The sequence below is a fragment of the Rhinopithecus roxellana genome, chromosome 4 (genome assembly GCF_007565055.1).
Source record: "Rhinopithecus roxellana isolate Shanxi Qingling chromosome 4, ASM756505v1, whole genome shotgun sequence".
In the NCBI taxonomy this organism is placed as follows: Eukaryota; Metazoa; Chordata; class Mammalia; order Primates; family Cercopithecidae; genus Rhinopithecus; species Rhinopithecus roxellana.
Genome location: NC_044552.1, coordinates 52,384,810 through 52,403,564, shown reverse-complemented (window position 1 = coordinate 52,403,564; position 18,755 = coordinate 52,384,810). Strand labels below are relative to the sequence as shown.

The 18,755-nt window shown below is 38.2% G+C and overlaps 1 protein-coding gene across 1 annotated transcript in view; it reads right to left on the bottom strand.

Moving 5' to 3' along the window:
- Positions 1-18,755, bottom strand: part of PKHD1 (PKHD1 ciliary IPT domain containing fibrocystin/polyductin) — a 467,968-nt gene that overhangs the window by 116,208 nt on the left and 333,005 nt on the right. Inside the window, 3 exon segments of the mRNA XM_010364246.2 lie at positions 10,135-10,292; positions 12,510-12,678; positions 13,591-14,469. Coding sequence (XP_010362548.2) covers positions 10,135-10,292; positions 12,510-12,678; positions 13,591-14,469 — 1,206 coding nt within the window.

Here is an 18,755-nt window from a genome sequence, read left to right as displayed (position 1 = left end):
TGTAAAATGATGGCAGCAGCCCACGAGAAGGGCTGTAATGGAGCTGAGCAATGGGTGAAGGAGGGTCAACAAAGGTCCTCCATATTCCTGAGTTCTGACCAACTGCAGATCAAAAATATGTGGAGGGAAAAAAAAAAAAAAAAAAACTCTACAAAGTTCCAAACAGAGGTTTTACTTGATTTTGATTTTGCCACATGGGGAGTACTATGTTGAATCCATACAAACGAAGTGATGTGTTAGCCATCTTATTAGGTATTACAAGTAATCTACAGATGATTTAAAGTATACAGGATAATGTATGTAGATTAGATGCAAACACTACACCTTTTTTATATAAGACTTGAGCATCTGTGGATTTTGGTATCTGTAGGGGTCCTGGAACCAATGCCACATGGATATTTAGGGATGGCTGTATATATATTATGTATGAAGAAGAGGAACTAAATAAGTTTTTTTTTGTGTGTGGTTGTTATAACACTGCCCTTCAAAAATGTTAAAGCAGTCAACAGTTACTCGTTAAACTCTAAAAATTTATTTGCTACCAAGTAAAGTAAAATATGTGAATGATCCAGTTAATTACATCTTTGCATAGAGTCCTACCAGATGATTCAAACCACACAATGATAATTATCCAGAAGTGGCTATGAACTCTGGCTTTGGAATCAGACAAATATAGATTTAAATTTTGGTTCTGCACGGTCTAACTGTGGGACTGTGAAAAATTAGTTAACTTCTCCAAAACTCTATTTTTCCAAATGCTGAAGGGGGATAACGATCCCTTCATGTTAAGGTTGTTGTAAGGATAAATGAGAGTATTCATAAACTATTCAGCATAATGCCTGGCACATGGAATGCACTAGATAATGGTAATTATTATTATTGCTAGTTTGTTTGGAAAATTGCTAGGACAATTGCACAATCTCAGTTTTCTTTGTTCTGTGTGGATGGAGCTTTGTATGTGACGAAAGCTGATAGATCTAAAACAGTTAACACTGAAGAATATAAAGAAAGAAGGAAGAAAACTTGGATAGATGGTACCAGGTAGTATATCATAGTCTTAAAAACACAGTTTGGGGCTGGGCGTGATGACTCATGCCCATAATTGTAGCACTTTGGGAGGCCAAGGTAGGAGGATTGCTTGAGTCCAGGAGTTTAAGACCCGCCTGGACAATATAGTGAGACCTCATCTCTACTAAAAATGTTTTTTAAAAAAACTAGCCAGGTGTGGTGACATGTGCCTGCAGTCACAGCTGCTTGGAAGGCTGAGGTGGGAGGATCACTTGAGCCCAGGAGTTGGAGGCTGTAGTGAGCTATGATCATACCACTGCACTCTGGCCTGAGCGACAGAGTGAGACTTTCTTTCTAAAACTAAAAAAATAAAAATAAAACACAGTTCAATCTGAACCTTGTTAATTAGCTTTATGACTTGGACAAGGTACTTAATGTCTACATCAGTTCCCACATCTATAAAATGGAGTCAACAGGACTGTCTCTTAGAGTAGATCCCGCTGATGGCATTAAATAAAGTAACTCATTGAAAGGTCACAGCACAGAGTCAGAAATATGGTGGACACTCAGCAAGTGTAGATGCTGTTATTGTTAATGGAAGATTTGAGGAGCAAGACAATCACAGTAATAACATGCCTAGATTGAGGAAAGGAAAAGGAAATTGTCCCCATACATCACATGCCTGTTCACATCATCCTTTATAGATCACACATGAAAAATCATTCCAACTCACAGCATGGACTGCTTCAAAATGTAATCAAATATTGTTATGCCATTCACTGCCTGGAGACCAGGCAAGTCATGAGGGAGTGAGAAAATAAGGTGAAGGAAAGGTACTTTTTGGGTCTTAACAACGTACTACTAGAATCCCCCTCTGCTTGGGATTAAAATCCCTTGCGGCCACGTATCCCAAAGAGTCTAATATTTTCTGAGACTCCACTGTGCCTTTATATTTTAATACCCTGACATCTGGAATCCTAAAAGTCTAATGTTTAACCATAAATATCTGCTGAGATTAAAGAGCTATATACCAAGCTTCAATCTTTGGGGCCTATAATTGCTTGGGAAAAGAGAATGGTATTTTCCCCTCTAGCTAGAAGAAAAAGACCTCTGCAAGCACTGATATTGGCAGACAAATTTTCTAACAACCGTTTCCCCTCTCCATTCTGTCCTCTCATTTTCTCCCTCCCTCTCCAATCTCCCATTTTATAATACCATCTTGCTGTCATTCTCAGGACAAATGGGAAGAAAGAGAAGCCTAGAAAGCTTAAAGAAAAGACACATTTCAAGGTCTAGCAACAAAAAGTTGAGAAACTGCTAGCTACTCTCTGTTAAGCAGCTGAGCAGACATTGCCACAATACCTGAACTTTCCCCATTATTCAGTTAGAAACCACTTCATCACTCAATGGGCTGACAGTCAAATGCCAGCTTTATTTTCTTTTTTTATCAACCTAATCTTTTAGTTTTGATTTGAGGCCAGTCACTTTTAAGGTCTCCACAGTGGTTTATAACTTTCTTTCTTGAGAAGTGTCCAAGAAGTAACACAATTTGAAAAATGTTCCCTACTGTCTCATGGTAAAGAATGGGAAACTCACCTGCCCTGAAGTTGTATGTGGTCAGAAATCTTGGTCAGACCACAGCACTTTGCTGGAAATAATGTCAAGGAAAGTGTGGGAAAAGCTTATCGTGAGTTTATATTTCTAATATAACTACTCAATGTGGCATTTAAAACATAAACTTAGTATCAAACCCATTTTTATCCACTGATGTATTATGAAAGTGACATTTTGAGGTCAGTCACCTCACTTCTAGGAAAAATGATCTATTTAAAAAGAGGTTTAATATGTTGTTTTTATTCAAATACTTAATTAAGATTGTAAATATTCCTGAATCTTTTTAGCTAGTGTTCTTTTCTCTTGAGGAAATATATTCAGTGTGTTCATAAGCAAGTATGTTTATATATGTTGGTATTTGGCACAGAGAGCTAATTCTTGATTATTCATGAAAATTTGAAACTATCCACTTATTAAATTAAAAATATTATCTTCTTAATATCTTGTTTATTTACTTCAAAAGGAACATATAACTCTATAGTGGTGATTCTCAAACCTAACACAGCAGAATCACTTATTGTTTGTGTGTGTGTGTGTGTGTGTGTGCTTAACTCAAAGGTCTGGACTTTACACACACCTATTGATTCAAAATCTCCTTACATGCCAATGAATGTTTAATGTCCTAGATGATCCTAATGATAAGCCAGTTTTAAGAGCTAGTGTCCTGACCACATCATGAAAAAATATTGCCAGGAGAATGAGGGGGGATTGTTTTGTTTTAAAATTTTCAGTCTATTGAAGAGTAATACTTTTTTTTAAAAAAAGAATACAAATTATCAGATAAATTAGATATACAAACTATAAGCCCCATATTTTACTTATTAGACTCAACAGGCATAAAATTACTCTGCCAAATTGCTATGTTTCTAAGTGGTAAATTTCTGTGAATACGTCACTGTAGACAGGTAGCCAATAGTTTGTGGGCCAGCACGTGTGCAGCAGCTACCTCCAAGCCTCACCTGCTTCCCTTCCACCTGCACAGCTTCCGGGCTGCACTGCCTGCCTCCAGACAGCCAGTGCACTCCAACACAGCTAGTACAATATTTTCAGGGAATGAGGAAAATCCTACCGCCACCTTTCTTAAAATCTCCAAAAATATATAGAAATAGAAAATAAAACTGTGGTTAACAGAGACAGGTGTTTGGGGGTGAGAGGAAATGAGGGGATGTTGGTCAAAGGACACAGAGTTGCAGATATGTAAGGATATGTAAGGTGAATAAGTCCAGAGGTCTAATTCACAACGTGAGGACTCTAGGTTAATAATATTGTGTTGTAGTCAGGATTTTTGCTAATATTACGGATTATAGGTGCTCTTGCCACAAAAAGTAGGGGCGGTTAACCATGTGAGATGATAGATATGTTCATTTGCTTCACTATAGTAGTCATTTTACTATGTGTAAGAGTATCAAACCATCATGCTGTACATCTGAAATGTACACTAAAGAGAGAAATAAATTGAAATAAAATCCAAACCTTTTACCCTGGCCAAGAAAGAGGCTGGCTCTTGTCTATCTGCAACTGCTCCTTCTCTCAAAAACTGCACACAGCGTTCTCCTTTCCAGCCACCTCTCACACCTGCTGAGGCCCTTTCGGGTCTCACAGTCCCTGCCCTGGCTGCTCCCTCTCCCTGGAAGGCTCCTCTGTCTGCTCAGAGCAGGCCATCCTCACTCCTCTTTCAGGTTTCATTTGAAATGCAACTATTTCAAATAGCAATTCCCCTGCACACAAGACACACACGCACACAGACAACTCAAACTACTTTTCTAGCCTAAACCACTATTGTATTTTTTCCATCCTTCTCATCTCTCCTGGAATGTGTGTGTGTGTGTGTGTGTATATGTGTGTGTGCATATATATATACACATATATACACTGCCTGCCTCCAGACAGCCAGCGCACTGTCTATATATATACACACACATATATATACACACATATACATACGCACACACATATATAATATATACATGTTATATACATACACATATGTGTGTACGTGAATGTATATGCATTATATACAATATATATAATATTATTTTAGTCAGGTCTCTCTCTGTCAACCAGGCTGGAGTGCAGTGGCGTCACCTTGGCTCACTGCAACCCCCACCTCCCAGGTTCAAGCGATTTTCATCCCTCAGCCTCCTGAGTAGCTGGGATCACAGGCATGTGCCATCACATCTGGCTAATTTTTCTATTTTCAGTAGAGACGGATTTTTGCCACATTGGCCGTGCTGGTCTCCAACTCCCAACCTTGGGTGATCTGCCTGCCTCAGTCTCCCAAAGTGCTGAGATTATAGGCATGAGCCACAGGTCCCAGAATATTTTTTTGTTTATTTGGAATTTTGTTTCTGTACCTCTGGAATTTTTATTTGTTTATGTACCTAACCCTACTGGAACATAAGCTTGATGGCAGCAGAAATGTTGTTTTGTTCATTGCTATAGTTTCCATGCTTAGAGAGGCTCTGGTAGACAGGAAGTAGGCAAAATACACTTGGCAAATCAATGAAAATGCCAATTTCAGTGTGTAGCATAAACAAGGTGCTCATGCAATGCTAGCTTTCATTTTACCTCCCTTCCGCTTTTTTTGTCGTAGTTGAGAAATTGTTAAATGCTCTTGAAACTGAAGCTCTGGTTTCTTTCTGTTGCCTCCCGACACTGCTGGTGCCCCACATGTATGAACCGGGTTGTGAGGTGATGACACCCATTTGTAGCCTGGGACAGACAGAAACTGAGTACGGAGCCAGAATGGAAGGTTCTGGTATCTGCCTAATTCTACCTGAATGGGACATTAATTTCAGTGCTTTGTTCTTCTAAACCATTTTGACTGTTCAGATCATCAGATGCCTCCATAATCAAAAGAACTCCTTTCCAGAATAAAATGTAAATGGTTCTCAGAAGATCACCTGCTTGGAGGCCGGGTGCGGTGGCTCAAGCCTGTAATCCCAGCACTTTGGGAGGTCGAGACGGGCGGATCACGAGGTCAGGAGATCGAGACCATCCTGGCTAACACGGTGAAACCCCGTCTCTAATAAAAAATACAAAAAAAAAAACCTAGCCGGGCAAGGTGGCGGGCGCCTGTAGTCCCAGCTATTCGGGAGGCTGAGGCAGGAGAATGGCGTAAACCCAGGAGGCGGAGCTTGCAGTGAGCTGAGATCCGGCCACTGCACTCCAGCCTGGGCAACAGAGCGAGACTCCGTCTCAAAAAAATAAAAATAGAAATAAAAAAGAAGATCACCTGCTTGGCATGAGCTGTCTTGCTCTCTACTGTTATACATTTTTCAAAGTTGGCTGCAAATGCAAACTTACAGATAAGTATGAAACAAAATTAGCAGCTCTCTTCTCCCCTGGCTACACACCCTGCATTACACAGATAGCAAAACCCACTGGCAGAGTGTTCCTCACAGCTGATCCACATGGATGGTTTTTGCTCCTAATGCCAGAATATATGACAATATGCTGGGACCTGTGGATATCTGTCTGGGTGAGTAGTTTTTGTATGAACTTATATGTGCAAATAAACTCTGTTATTTTCCAGATTAAAAATAAACCTCAAAGGCAATGGACTCCAAACGACTTGGAGAGATACGTTTAAAAAATATGGAAAGGATATAAGTGTCTGTTAATGACATTTGGAATAAATATAAAATTTGGTTCCAGTGGTCTCCATTTTCACCTTAGCTGCGTTACTTTCTCTGGTTTACTGAAGATAATCATAGATTCTGGTCTTGAAGAGAAAAAATACAAAATAGTCATTAATTATCCTGAGATTAAATCTGTGCTTTTATCATCCACCACATTGTGGACAGGAACTGGAAAGTAGCTAAGAGAAGATGGTTTAAAAATGAAAAGAAATTTGCATTAGGGAAGGAGGGATTTACTCATACTTTGGAAGTCAAAGAAAAACACTGCAATCCTGTCAGCACCCGGAAGGCACCATTTACTATGTGCTGTCTCTTTCATTGCAAGAGGACACAGATTGTATTTTTAGTGCAGTAAACAGCAGATTCCTCTGTGGGAATCCTTGCAGTTGGTACCTATAGCAACCTCATTTAAAATGTTATAAAGCTCTAAAACATCAGGAGTTTAGGCAGTCAGTCATACATACCTCCATACGGACATTTAGCCACTCACACACATACATGCTTGTCCACACACTGATAGTAAATCGTGTGTAATATTATACTACTCATGGAGTTTTACCTTTGAATCATGTTTGACAGCCATGGTAAAGAGCTGAGAAAAAGCAAATATTCTACCATTGCAACCAGCAGCAAGAACATATTTGTCCCTAAACAGCGTATTACACCACCTGGTAAGCAATCACCTAAAAAGAATATTCTTATGATTTAAACATGGAGAATTTGACTGACATTTTAGAGTTTCTATTTGTAACAGATGCTTTTGATGCCACACCCATGTATTTTTGGCATTCACCTTCATACACCAAAGGCTGCTACCACAAAAACCTATGACTTCCTTCTGAAAAGCTTTTTTTTTTCTTTTGATAACTTTGGTGTTAATGTTTTTCTCTCTCTTTTTTTTTTCCTTCTGAGAGTTTTTGGTGGCCTCAATGAAGAGCACAGCTAGCCTGTGTTCAGAGAAAGTTAAAGGGCTGGAGAGTTAATGTCCCCAAAGCATCCCCCAAAGTCCTGACAGAAAAGAAAGGTAAGCTCAAAGACAGAGGAGCCAGGATTTGAAATACAAATACATGAGCTTCCCCGTGGCTTGGCTGGGATAATTTGGGGTGATGTTCCCATGATCTCCCGCAGTTTCCCATCAGACTTGAGCATCAGCTTCCACAGTGGCAACCAGTTTGATAACACTTCCCTTACTGGCCTTATTTCTTTTCCTAGTATACTTCCTCACTTCCCTACTGGTGTTTTATGGGATCACCCCCGATTAAACTACTTGAATTCTAAGCCTTGTATCAGGGTCTGCTTCCAGGACAACCCAAACTAAGACATTGTCTTCAGTCTTTATTCCTTTCTGTTAGGATAAAATATAATTTTCATCAAATGCTCTGAAACACACATCCCTTATGGATTCCACAGAAATGGGATCCTCACCAAAAGCTCAAGTCCAGAAAAGTCCCACAATTAGGCATGTGCTTATTTTAACATATCAGAATGTTTTCCCCATAGCATAAATACCTGTAATGGCGGAATAATTCTTAAAACCAATAGAAAACTTACTATAGAACGCCATTTGAGTAGATCTAGGGGTAAAGAGGAGGGTAACCCCTTATCTTTTTTCTTTTGCTACTTTCTTTTTTACTATGACCCACATATTTTCTCAGTATAAATGTGTCCCTGAGTTTCATTCTTCTGTGCAAAAAAGGTATTTGCTGGTTCTATTCAACAAATGCAGCCGACATATTAAAATGAACATTTACTCAGCGTTTCCCTGCACCTGGCACTGAGTTTAAAACCAATACTGTAGTCCCCACAGCTTGTCACTCTATTCCAGAGATAAGCCTTCAACATATGGAAAAACATAAAATAAATATTAAAAAGTATAAGTATTCAAGCATGAAATTTTATGGTAATTAAAATAATTATATGTAGAAACAGCCCCAAGTGCCAAATGCTGTACTGTAGCAGTAGTTCAGATGAAAGAAAGGTGAAAACAAGTAAAGAGATACCTAGAACTATCTGCATTTTAGGCTTTCATATTACAGATAAATTCTTCAACCAATGACCTGAAGGCCTCAGTTCATTCTGCATGCTCTTGGATGATGCAAAACAGCAAGCTACTCTGGCTGGTTACCTATAATCCATTCATTTGATCAGTCAACCAGTTTATTGAGTATCCTCCCAAATACACACCAGTGAGGAAAAAAAAAAAAAATCCTGCCCTCATGAAGTTTGAGTTCTAAAAAGGATAAACAGTACATTAACGTAAGCAATTATATTTATAATGTTACGTAACACGACTCTAACAAACAATAAAGCAAGCATAGCAGAGCTCCAGAATAATGATCTCATGATTATTTTAGATAGGGTGGTCAAGGATGGCTTCTCTGAGGGTACCTTATTTGAACAGTAGGAACTAGCTCCCAAAGAAGTGAGAATAAAATATTCCAGGAAGAGGAAAAAGCCAGTGCAAAGGCCCTGATATAGGGATATGCTTACCATGTTAAAGGAACAGTAAGAGACCAGGATGACTAAGTAAAAGGCCTGTCACAAGAGAGGAGGTGAGAGAGTAGGCAGGAACCAGGGGCTGCAAGACTTACAGGCTTATAGCTGGGACTTAATTCTGAATGAGTGGAAAGCTAAAAATATCACTCTGGCCATTATGTGAAGAATAGACTAGAGACTACAAAAGTAGAAGGAAGAAGATCAGCAAGGTGGCTATTCTCTCACCTAGTGAGAGATAATGGTGGCTAGTAGTAAAGGGAATGGTGAGAGTGGTAGTAGTGGAGGAAATGACAAGATTGAGAAGGTTAGGAAAAAGAAAAATAAAAGATGACTCCCAGGTTTTTTACTTAAATAGCCTCAGGAATGGTGGCACCAATTATTGAGGTAGGGACAGCTAGGCAACAAGCAGGTTGTAGATGGGGCAGAGATCAAGAATCTTTTTGAGGCATATTGAGTCTGAGATGTCTATTATCTTTCCAAGTAAAGTCAGTTGGCTATACTAGACCAAATTTCAGGATCAAGTCTAGGCTGAGGATATAAACTGGAAGTCATCAGCATTTGATGGTATTTCAGTCTTGGTCCTAGGGAGCAAAATTAGAGAAAGAAGGAAAAAGGTCTCAGGACATAGTCCTGTGACAGTCTCACATTCAAAACTTAAAAAGGACAAGGAAGACCAGAAAAGATATCTAAAAAGAATCAACTAAAGAGATAGGGAAAAAACAGAAAAACTTCTTTACGTTTGACCACAGCAGGTTCCAGTTGAACACAAATGGGAATTCAGAGTCACCTTGTTAGTGGAAATAAAAGGACAATGACCTCTCCAGGGGTCCAGCCATAAAAACTGATATAAAAGGTGCTTTGCTTGCATAAGCAAGAAGAGGAAGAAGTTTGGAGCACAGTCCTGTTTGGGGGACAGTTGGAGAATGGAGAAAAGGGGGACAAACCACATGACATCTACCCTACCATTGAGACAGCGCTTTAAGTCCTGACAGAAAAGAAAGGTAAGCTTAAAGAAAAAGGAGCCGGTTCCATGGCAGACCAGTATGAAACACTGAGCATGATGACTGCTTCAGGCCCAAGTGCCCAAGCTAGGAGAGAATTGTCCTCCCAGCTGTGCACCGAGTTGGGCACTCAGAATCTGCACTTTTGACATGGACACAGGCAATCTCATAGAGGGCACAGCGGTAAAGTTGTGAGATCACATAATGACTCAGCATTCCTGTAATACAGGTGAATTGGCAGCAGATAGCACAGACTCCAACTTTAGAATTTAGGTCTTCACCAGTACATTTCATTCTCAATGAGCACAGCTAAACCAGTTCCTTCACAAGCACCCTTGCCTCTACCACAGGCACTGAGTTCAGATATAGCTTACCTGCATTGAAGAAGGAGGCAGTCCATTCTGCCTCAGTTTTAGGAAATACAGAAACTGGTGGAGGCAGACCCAGGGCTCTCCCATCCAGATCCTTGAAGAGATATTTCCTTGGACTTGCACAGTCTAATTCAGGGCAGACTACTTTTCCTACATCTTTCCTGTAAAGACAGTCAAAAAGCAACTCTTTCATTTCATGATAAGCAGCAAGAAGAAAATATACACTGGTAGTGCTAATGTTGTATAAAATAAATTCAACAGATTTTTATTATTGATAATGTGTTACATAGATATAAAATAAAACTCTTTACGAAATCATGTTTTTCCTGGTTATATGGTCAAGAAGAAAGACATTCTTACTAACCAAATATTTTGGATATCTTAATATGTAATCTTTATATAGATTGCTAATTTTTTAAGAAGTAAGATACAAAAAAACTTCCTCTCATAACAACTGAACATAATATAATTATTTTTAGAAACTTCAGGAGTTTGCAGTATTTTAGAATTATTATTATAAATATCAATTATATTTATGCTATATACAAAGAAAAATAGATATTCTCATTCAACAAATATCTACTGAAAACCTACAAATGACAGGCTGGGTAACATGACAGTAACAAAGACAAACACGGCACCTGCACTTTCAGAATTTAGTCAAGTGGGCTATATAAACAATTAATAGATAACTATAACATTGACTTATAGAGAACTTATTTTATTTCCACTAATTTAATGCTTTGAAATACAGTAAGTAATAATATTAAATATTTATTGTATACCAACAATGTATTGAGTATTATCAGCACAAAGATTCAGTTGTTAATATCACACAGTACTATGATTTGAATGATGGTCCTTTCAAATTTCATGTTGAAACTTAATCCTTAATGGAATAGTATTAAGAAGTGTGGCCTGTGGGAGGTGATAAAGTCATGAGGACTCAACTCTCATGAATAAGACAGTACCCTTATAAAAGGGCTTGAGGATGAAGAGAGTGCTCTCTTGCCCTTCCATTTCTTCTATGTGAGAACACAGCATTTCTCCCCTCTGGAGAGATGGTGCACCAACAAGGCACCATCTTGGAAGGAGGGAGAAACCTTCACCAGAAACCAATTATGCCAGTGTTTGATCTTGGACTCCCCAACCTCCAGAACTATAAGAAATAAATTTATGTCCATGTGCAGTGGTTCATGCCTATAATCCCAAAACTTTGGGAGGCTGAGGCAGAGGATCACTTGAGCCCAGGAGGTCAAGGTTGCAGTTAGCCATGATTGTGCCATTGCACTTCAACCTGGGTGACAGAGTGAGACCTCTACCTCCAAAAATAAAATAAATAAATTTCTGTTCTTCATAAATTATCCAGTCTGCAGTACTTTGTTATGGCAGCACAAACAGACTAAGACATGTAACTTTACAACTACATCAGCCTGGGGTAAGACATGAACGTAAGGAAAATTGGATAGTAAATTTTAAAAAGTGACAAAATTACATGAATTGCCTACCTAACCATGTTTAAGTACCTATAATGATTCAGGGATGGACATCAAAAAGACACTCGTGTTAAGCCAAATACATGAATGCTCTAATTAGGGTGGTTTCTTTAGTGTGCTTTTTTGTTTGTTTGTTTTTGTTTTTTCCAACTAAAGGAGTTTGCCCCAGTGCTGTGGGAAAGAAAAAGTAATTCATTTTTCCTGCTTCTAACTTTCTATTCTCTTTCATGGCAAAAACAAAAACAAAAACAACAACAACAACAACAAAAGAAACAACTCCTATCTAGTTTTCACATATTTGAATGAAACTCTTAGATCATATGTCAGAAAACAGTATTTACACCTGGTCTGAAATGCCAGTGTCTGCCACAGCTCATCGTTCAGTTCAGAGATTCCTGTCAGCAGACACAATCTCCTTCTATCTACTAGTTCCTGCACAAACGGGTCTCCTTCTGAAGACCACTGACACTTTATTTCAACGAAGAATGAAGAATTAGAGTCAATTTATTACCAGAAAGTTTGAAAACGTCCCAAAGAAGTCTCTCTAATAAAGACAAAACAATAAAACAATATCAATAAAACTTGCACTTCATTACTTCTGCCTCTTTCATTAGCTAAAGAAAGTCACATGGCTGAGTCCAGATTCAAGGGGGAGGGAAATAGCCCCTTCCTCTTTAGTGAGAGATATTTTAAAAATCATTTATCACAAGGCATGATTATAGGAGGCGTAAAGAATTGGTCATTAAGTTAACGTACCTTACCATTCTAAGACTTATTTCTATTTCTTTGATGATTTTATTCTTTTTAAAAAACATGTTTAGGGTTTGAAGAATTGCCAAGTACTTCATAAATATGGCTTATTATAAATACTAAAAATTATACCTGGGTTGTAATGAGGGAAAGTAGAACTTGTTTTTATCTTTTATCTTTAGCATCCTGGTCCTCTCTGCTGTTATTGGGTGCATAATTCCTGTGTTCTCTGCATTTGGTAGAATGCAGACATCCAGGTCATCGCTATAGCAACTCTTCACAAAACTAGAAAAGGTAACATCTGAAATTTTAAAAACATATATCATAACATTATATCATATAAACCACCAGCCATAAACATCTAATATACAACTAAATATTGTTACAATAACATATACTCCAAGTTAGTTTAAGTTATCCAGGTAAGTCTTAGGAATTTACATAAATCTTGATATAAAATATGTGTAGTTCTTCAATACATGGACATTGTATGCAACAGAGAAGAGTATTTCAATACATTAAAGCTTTAACAGCAATAAGGCTTTTCATTTTAGGCTTAATCAAAATCCATTCATTTTACAGAAAGACAAACCCACTGACAGATAAAGTAAGTAACAGGGGAGAGAGTACAATGGTACAAGAGATCTAATAGAAGATTAACTGCACAAGTCGTGTCACAACTTTGATTTTAACCTCTGCTGCTCAACCATCTACTAAGCAACTTCAGATGAGACACAACTTCTACATTTCAATTTCCTCACTTGCATAATAGAAAAAATAACACCTAACCAAGAGAGTTCTTATGTAATCAAGTTAAATAATTGCTGTGTTGACCGGGAGTGGTCGCTAATGCCTGTAATCCCAACACTTTGGGAGGCCGAGATGGGAGGATTGCTTGAGGCCAGGAGTTTGAGACCAGCCTGGTCAAGATAGCAAGATTCCATCTCATTATATTCAAATTTTTAAAATTTTTTTAAAAAAATAAGTTGTAGAAAGCTCTTCAATATGTATAAAGCAGTGACTTTTGTAAGAAATTATAAACTACCATTGTGGCTAGCAATACTCAGCAGGTTGGACAGCAAGCACTAGACCACAATGTACCTTTTTGTTACATTGTGGTCTAGCATGTTGTTAATAGCATTTCAAATGCTATTAAAAATTATATGCATGGATGTATGAAATGGTATTGCCTAGATAAAATAAAACATCCTACCTTGAAGTTTCATGATTCCTGAAATTGAATGGTCATTCCTTACTTTGTGCCATGGCTCCTGAGGCCACTGATTTGGTTCTGAGGTGAATACAGGCCACAGAATACCAGTTCGACCCCCCCTTGGATTGGAAGGAGCTCTATCTGTTGATGTCAAGTTGGCTGAATGAGGCTTCACTTTGTCCTGAATGCAGTCAAAAGAAGAGCTGGTGGCCACAATGACTGAATTCCTAAGCACAATTTGCACTTTTTTGATGGAATTTTGTGGAGCAGAAAATACATACACTACTGCCAAAAGACCAATAGTGTTGTCTACCAGAGTAATGTTCTCTATCTCCACGCTGTTCTCTACATGTAACATGGCACCATAGTCAAAGTTCTTGAAAGCCAAGAAGCCAGAGATTCTGGTACAGTTGTCAAGTCCACTTTCCTTGTAGAGGTGAAGGCCATGAAGACTTGAGTGGGCCACATTGTCAGACCAAAGCAGTTCACAAGAGGAGCACCTGTGGCCTCGGATGTGAAAGCCAACTCTCTCTGATCCTGCCACAACGTTGCCATGGAGGTTGATGTCCTTTGCTTGGTTCACTTTGATTCCTGCCACCCAAATGGTGGACCACGCTGGCTGTGTCATCAGGACCACAAGGTTATTAGTGACAGTATAGGCCTGACCCTCTAAATCTATGCCATGGCCAGCTGTACCAAACACAATATTGTCATTTAAAAGTACTCCATGACTGGCAGTTGCATGAATGCCCCCGCCACAGCTCCGGTGCAGAGTAGACGATATGATCCAGGATCCTGCTGACACATTACTGAATTCAACAGATGAGTACAGTGGTGACCCGAAGTTCTGAATTTCCACATTAAGAAGTTGAAGGACACCTATAAACAAAATGCATGTCATCAGGTACTTTCCTCTTCCCCACAAAAGGCTGAAGAATGACCCATTTTAGGGCATTAAGATATGAAGATTTTTAACGAAAATGTAAGTTTATTCTCAACACCAGCATCATATTTCACACCACAGATTCTCAACTAAAAACGTAGGAATCATTACAAGTATCACATTAATGCCTGAATTGCATGTGCAGTCTGAGAGTCTGGTGATAGGATGGGGAATGATGAGAGGAGAAATAGTAAAGAGGCAAACTTTGGGGATGGGCATGGCTACGTTTAACAATTCTGTGCATTTGTCTGGGGCCTGGTCAAAGAACTGGGTAAGAATAAAGAGATTCTGGGTTTCTGGCCCTTCACCTCAAAGCCAAGTCTCCCTCTCAGCGTCTCAGTGACACCACGTGAAAGGCCCCAGCCATTCACACGAAGACATTGCACAAATGAATATTAAGCATTTCTGAAGAAGGGTACGAGTGCAAAATTTCCTTCTGCTCAGTTGATATCCAGAAGAATGATATTCAATACATGCTTCTGATTAAAATATGGTAGAAGCAATAACATGCTTTTAAAATCACTTTAAAGATTCTGTAAAATCTTTTCTATATTTTTATCCTGGCTACACTTTATTCACTGTTTCATTTTCATAATAAGATTTTCTATATCTTTTATATGAGGAGAAAATAGTAAATTTATACTCTCATTTGCAATGTTATTTGTACTGTTTTAAATAGGTATTGTTAAAACACACTATAAAATATCGCCAGTAAGTTGATTTAAAAATACAATGATTCAGCATATATACTCTTGGTAAAATTAATAATAACATGATTATAGATTAATTAATATGAAATAATAATGAGGTGAATTAAAAACTTTAACTCTCATATAACACTCATTATTTGCAGACACTGATTCTAATTTATATTCATTTATTTATTCATACTCCTAATTTTCAAAAAAATCCTATGAGGTAGGTACAATTATTATCCTCATTTTACAGATAAGGAAACTGAGGCAGAGAAGAATGAACTAACAAGCTAGGACTTAACCTTAGGCACATGGATGAAAAGTCGCACTATTAACCCCATGCAGGCATCCTGGAAAGATAGGAAGACTCGGTGTATAAAAGTAGCATCTCTACATTATGATTCAGATAACCGCACTGTAGCTATGAGCTAATAATTAGTTGTGCATCCTTTGCTAAGTAGGTCGCAACTTTGGCTCCTTTTATTTCATTTTTTAAGGTATTGACTAAGGTAAACTATGAAGTTATTCATCATAAAGATAAAGGAAGCAATATATTTGAAGTTGCTGTTTCACTGTTTTAATAATAGTATTTAAGGTTCAAAGACAGTATAGCCTAAGCCCCTCATTTCTTCACTACCTTTTCAGAGACGAGAAACTAGAACCCTAGCAAATCGGCTGCCATGAAGAAGCAAGTCCTTTTGAGAAAGACAGGCTAAGTAAAAGAACCTATACGTCTCCTTGTGGCCAGGCAACAGGATTCTAACGTATTTAAATTTCTCAATGAATGCTATTGAGGAAGTATTGGGAGATGGTGTGGACATACTCACAGAACAATAAAACATCCAAAAGATATTTGTTGGGCAATATCCCTCACCAATAGCACATAGCTGAAAGAGCTGGCAAACCTGCTCTGTGGAACTCTGGCACAAAGAACACCAAATGCAAGCATAAGTCCATACATAAATAGCTTATTTTTAGCATTTAATGTGATTTCAGAATCTCTGTCAAGGCAACATGTCAGTATTATTGTTATTTCCTAGGTTTCTTATAAAGGATATTACAAGGGAGATAAATAAAGAGATGTGTAGGGCATGGCATGAGAGAAGGGCATGCAGCTCCCATACCCTCCCTGGGTGCACCGCCTTAGCCTAGGAAACTCCACATGTTCAGCTATCCAGAAGCTCTCAGGATTATTTTAATTATCAGGTTTTTTAATGTCTTATACTTCCATGGATTTAATTCATAGTTTTAAACTGTACAAGGTCTTTTTACTTCTGTGCACATTAAACAATGACTGAAAATTAATCAATTAGTAAAGACTTAAAAATGTCTTGAGCATTTACATAAAGAATTAAGCATTTTTTTTTTTTTTTTTTTTTTTTTTTTTGAGACAGAGTCTCACTCTGTTACCCAGGCTGGAATGCAGTGGCACAATCTTGGCTCACTGCAACCTCCATCTCCAGGGTGCAAGTGATTCTCCCACCTCAGCCTCCCAAGTAGCTGGGACTACAGGTGCATGCCACCATGCTTGGCTAATTTTTATATTTTTAGTAGAGACAGGGTTTCACCATGTTGGCCAAGCTGGTATCAAACTCCTGACTGCAAGTGATCTGCCTGCTTCAGCCTCCCAAAGTGCTGGGCCTATAGGCATGAGTCACCGTGTCCAGTCTGAATGAACCAATTATTTTATTCACAACTATTTTCCTATTTTTCAATCACTACTGAAAAATATTCTAGCAAGTTAAGTACAACTTGCTGGGTATTATTCAGGAAGAGAAGAATGATGGAGCCCTCCAATATAAAAGTAGGACTCAAAAGTCTTGACCTGCTTTTCTGCTCTGTAACAACTCAGTACCCATATCGGGCATCTCTGACCTACACCTGCTGAGCCCTTCTTATTCAGGCCCTGGACTATGTTATAGAAAAACGTAAGCATTTTTAATGCAGTGTTTAAACCTGAATTGAATTCTGGAACAGAAAAAAACTGGTAAAATTTGAAGAATGTCTTGAGTTTAGTTCATGGTAATGTACCAATGTTAATGTCTTTGTTTTGATAAATATACTAGTATTATATCAGCTATTAATGGAAGAAAATTGAGTGAAAGGTATACAGGATCTCTCTAGACTACATGTGCAGCTTTTCTGTAAATCCAAAATCATTACAAAATTAAAAGTTTATTTAACAAGAACCAGGCTTGAATCTACTACTTACTAGTGAAATGACTTTCCTTACTCTTCATTAACATTTTTCATTCATATTTATTAAGTACCTAATGTACAGCAGTTACCACACTAGGAAAACAGATGAAAGACCTATTTCTCACCTCAAGGAGTTTATAAGCTAATGAAGGAGCTACATAAATAAATAGGCAATTGTACTATAGACTCTATTTCCTGTAATAGGAATATAAAATTCTCTTATGAGGATTTTAGGATTAAATAAGATAAAATTTTCACTGTGTGAAAACCAGCACAGTTTCTGGTCCATAAGAAGCACAAAATAGAGTTTGAGTTTCCCTTCCCCAGGGGATGATGTAAGGATCAGCATTGTTAGAAGTTTAGGATCAGGTCAGTCTTGCTGCTGGTTCTGCTCTGACTTGGTGCTCAGCTGTGAGAACTGGCCTTCTGTCCTGTTCCTGTGACCATGCTCCAGCTTGGCCTGTGGTTTCAGTTAACTGGGGCCTTATCTTGCTCTCTCCTTCCTGATTCCCCATCTTCATCAACCTTAGAATGGTCTATTCCTAAAAGATTGGAACCAAGCCTTTGTCTCCATCAATTAGAGCAGGGTTCTCAACCTCAACACTATTGACTTTTGGAGCCAGATACTCCTTTCCTGTGGGTGGCCGTCCTGTGCATGCTAGATGTTTGGCACTACTCATATATGCCAGAAGCTCCCTCAAGTTGTGACAAGTAAAAATGTCTCCAGATATTGCCAAATGTCACCTGGGGTAGCGGGTGGAAATCACCACTGATAAGGGTTTATGGAGATAGAGCTTGTTCTATTAACTAGAAATCTTAAATGTTTGATTTAAGGTTCAAACACTGCCCTTTACAAAACTGGTGAAATAGTTGTGCCAACAAAGAGAATCCCATACCAAATGTATTTGGGAAGTGTTAGATCCTTTATTCTCGGCCTTCCCCAGGACTTTTTATATTCATGTACACCAGGATTTTCTAAGTTTGAGCTATAGTGACAACCAAACTGTTTGATCAGGAAAGAACTTTGGAATAATGTATAAGGAACCCAAGTTTAAGAAATGAGGTCCTAATCAAATAATTTTGCAGCATTCCAAAAGGGCTAAACCTTGAAAGAAACAAGAAAGATTGAACTGATCCTTAAAGCAGTCTAGAATATGGAAATCATTTTTATTTAAATTTATGCTATTAATTTATAGCATGAACTGATGCCTGCCATCAGATATAGCATGCTACTGGGGAAGAGTAATAGAAATTCAGGAAAGAGATAAAATTGAAGTAGTCATTAAATCATCTATAATTTCAAAGCAGAGGAAATTTCACATCTGCTG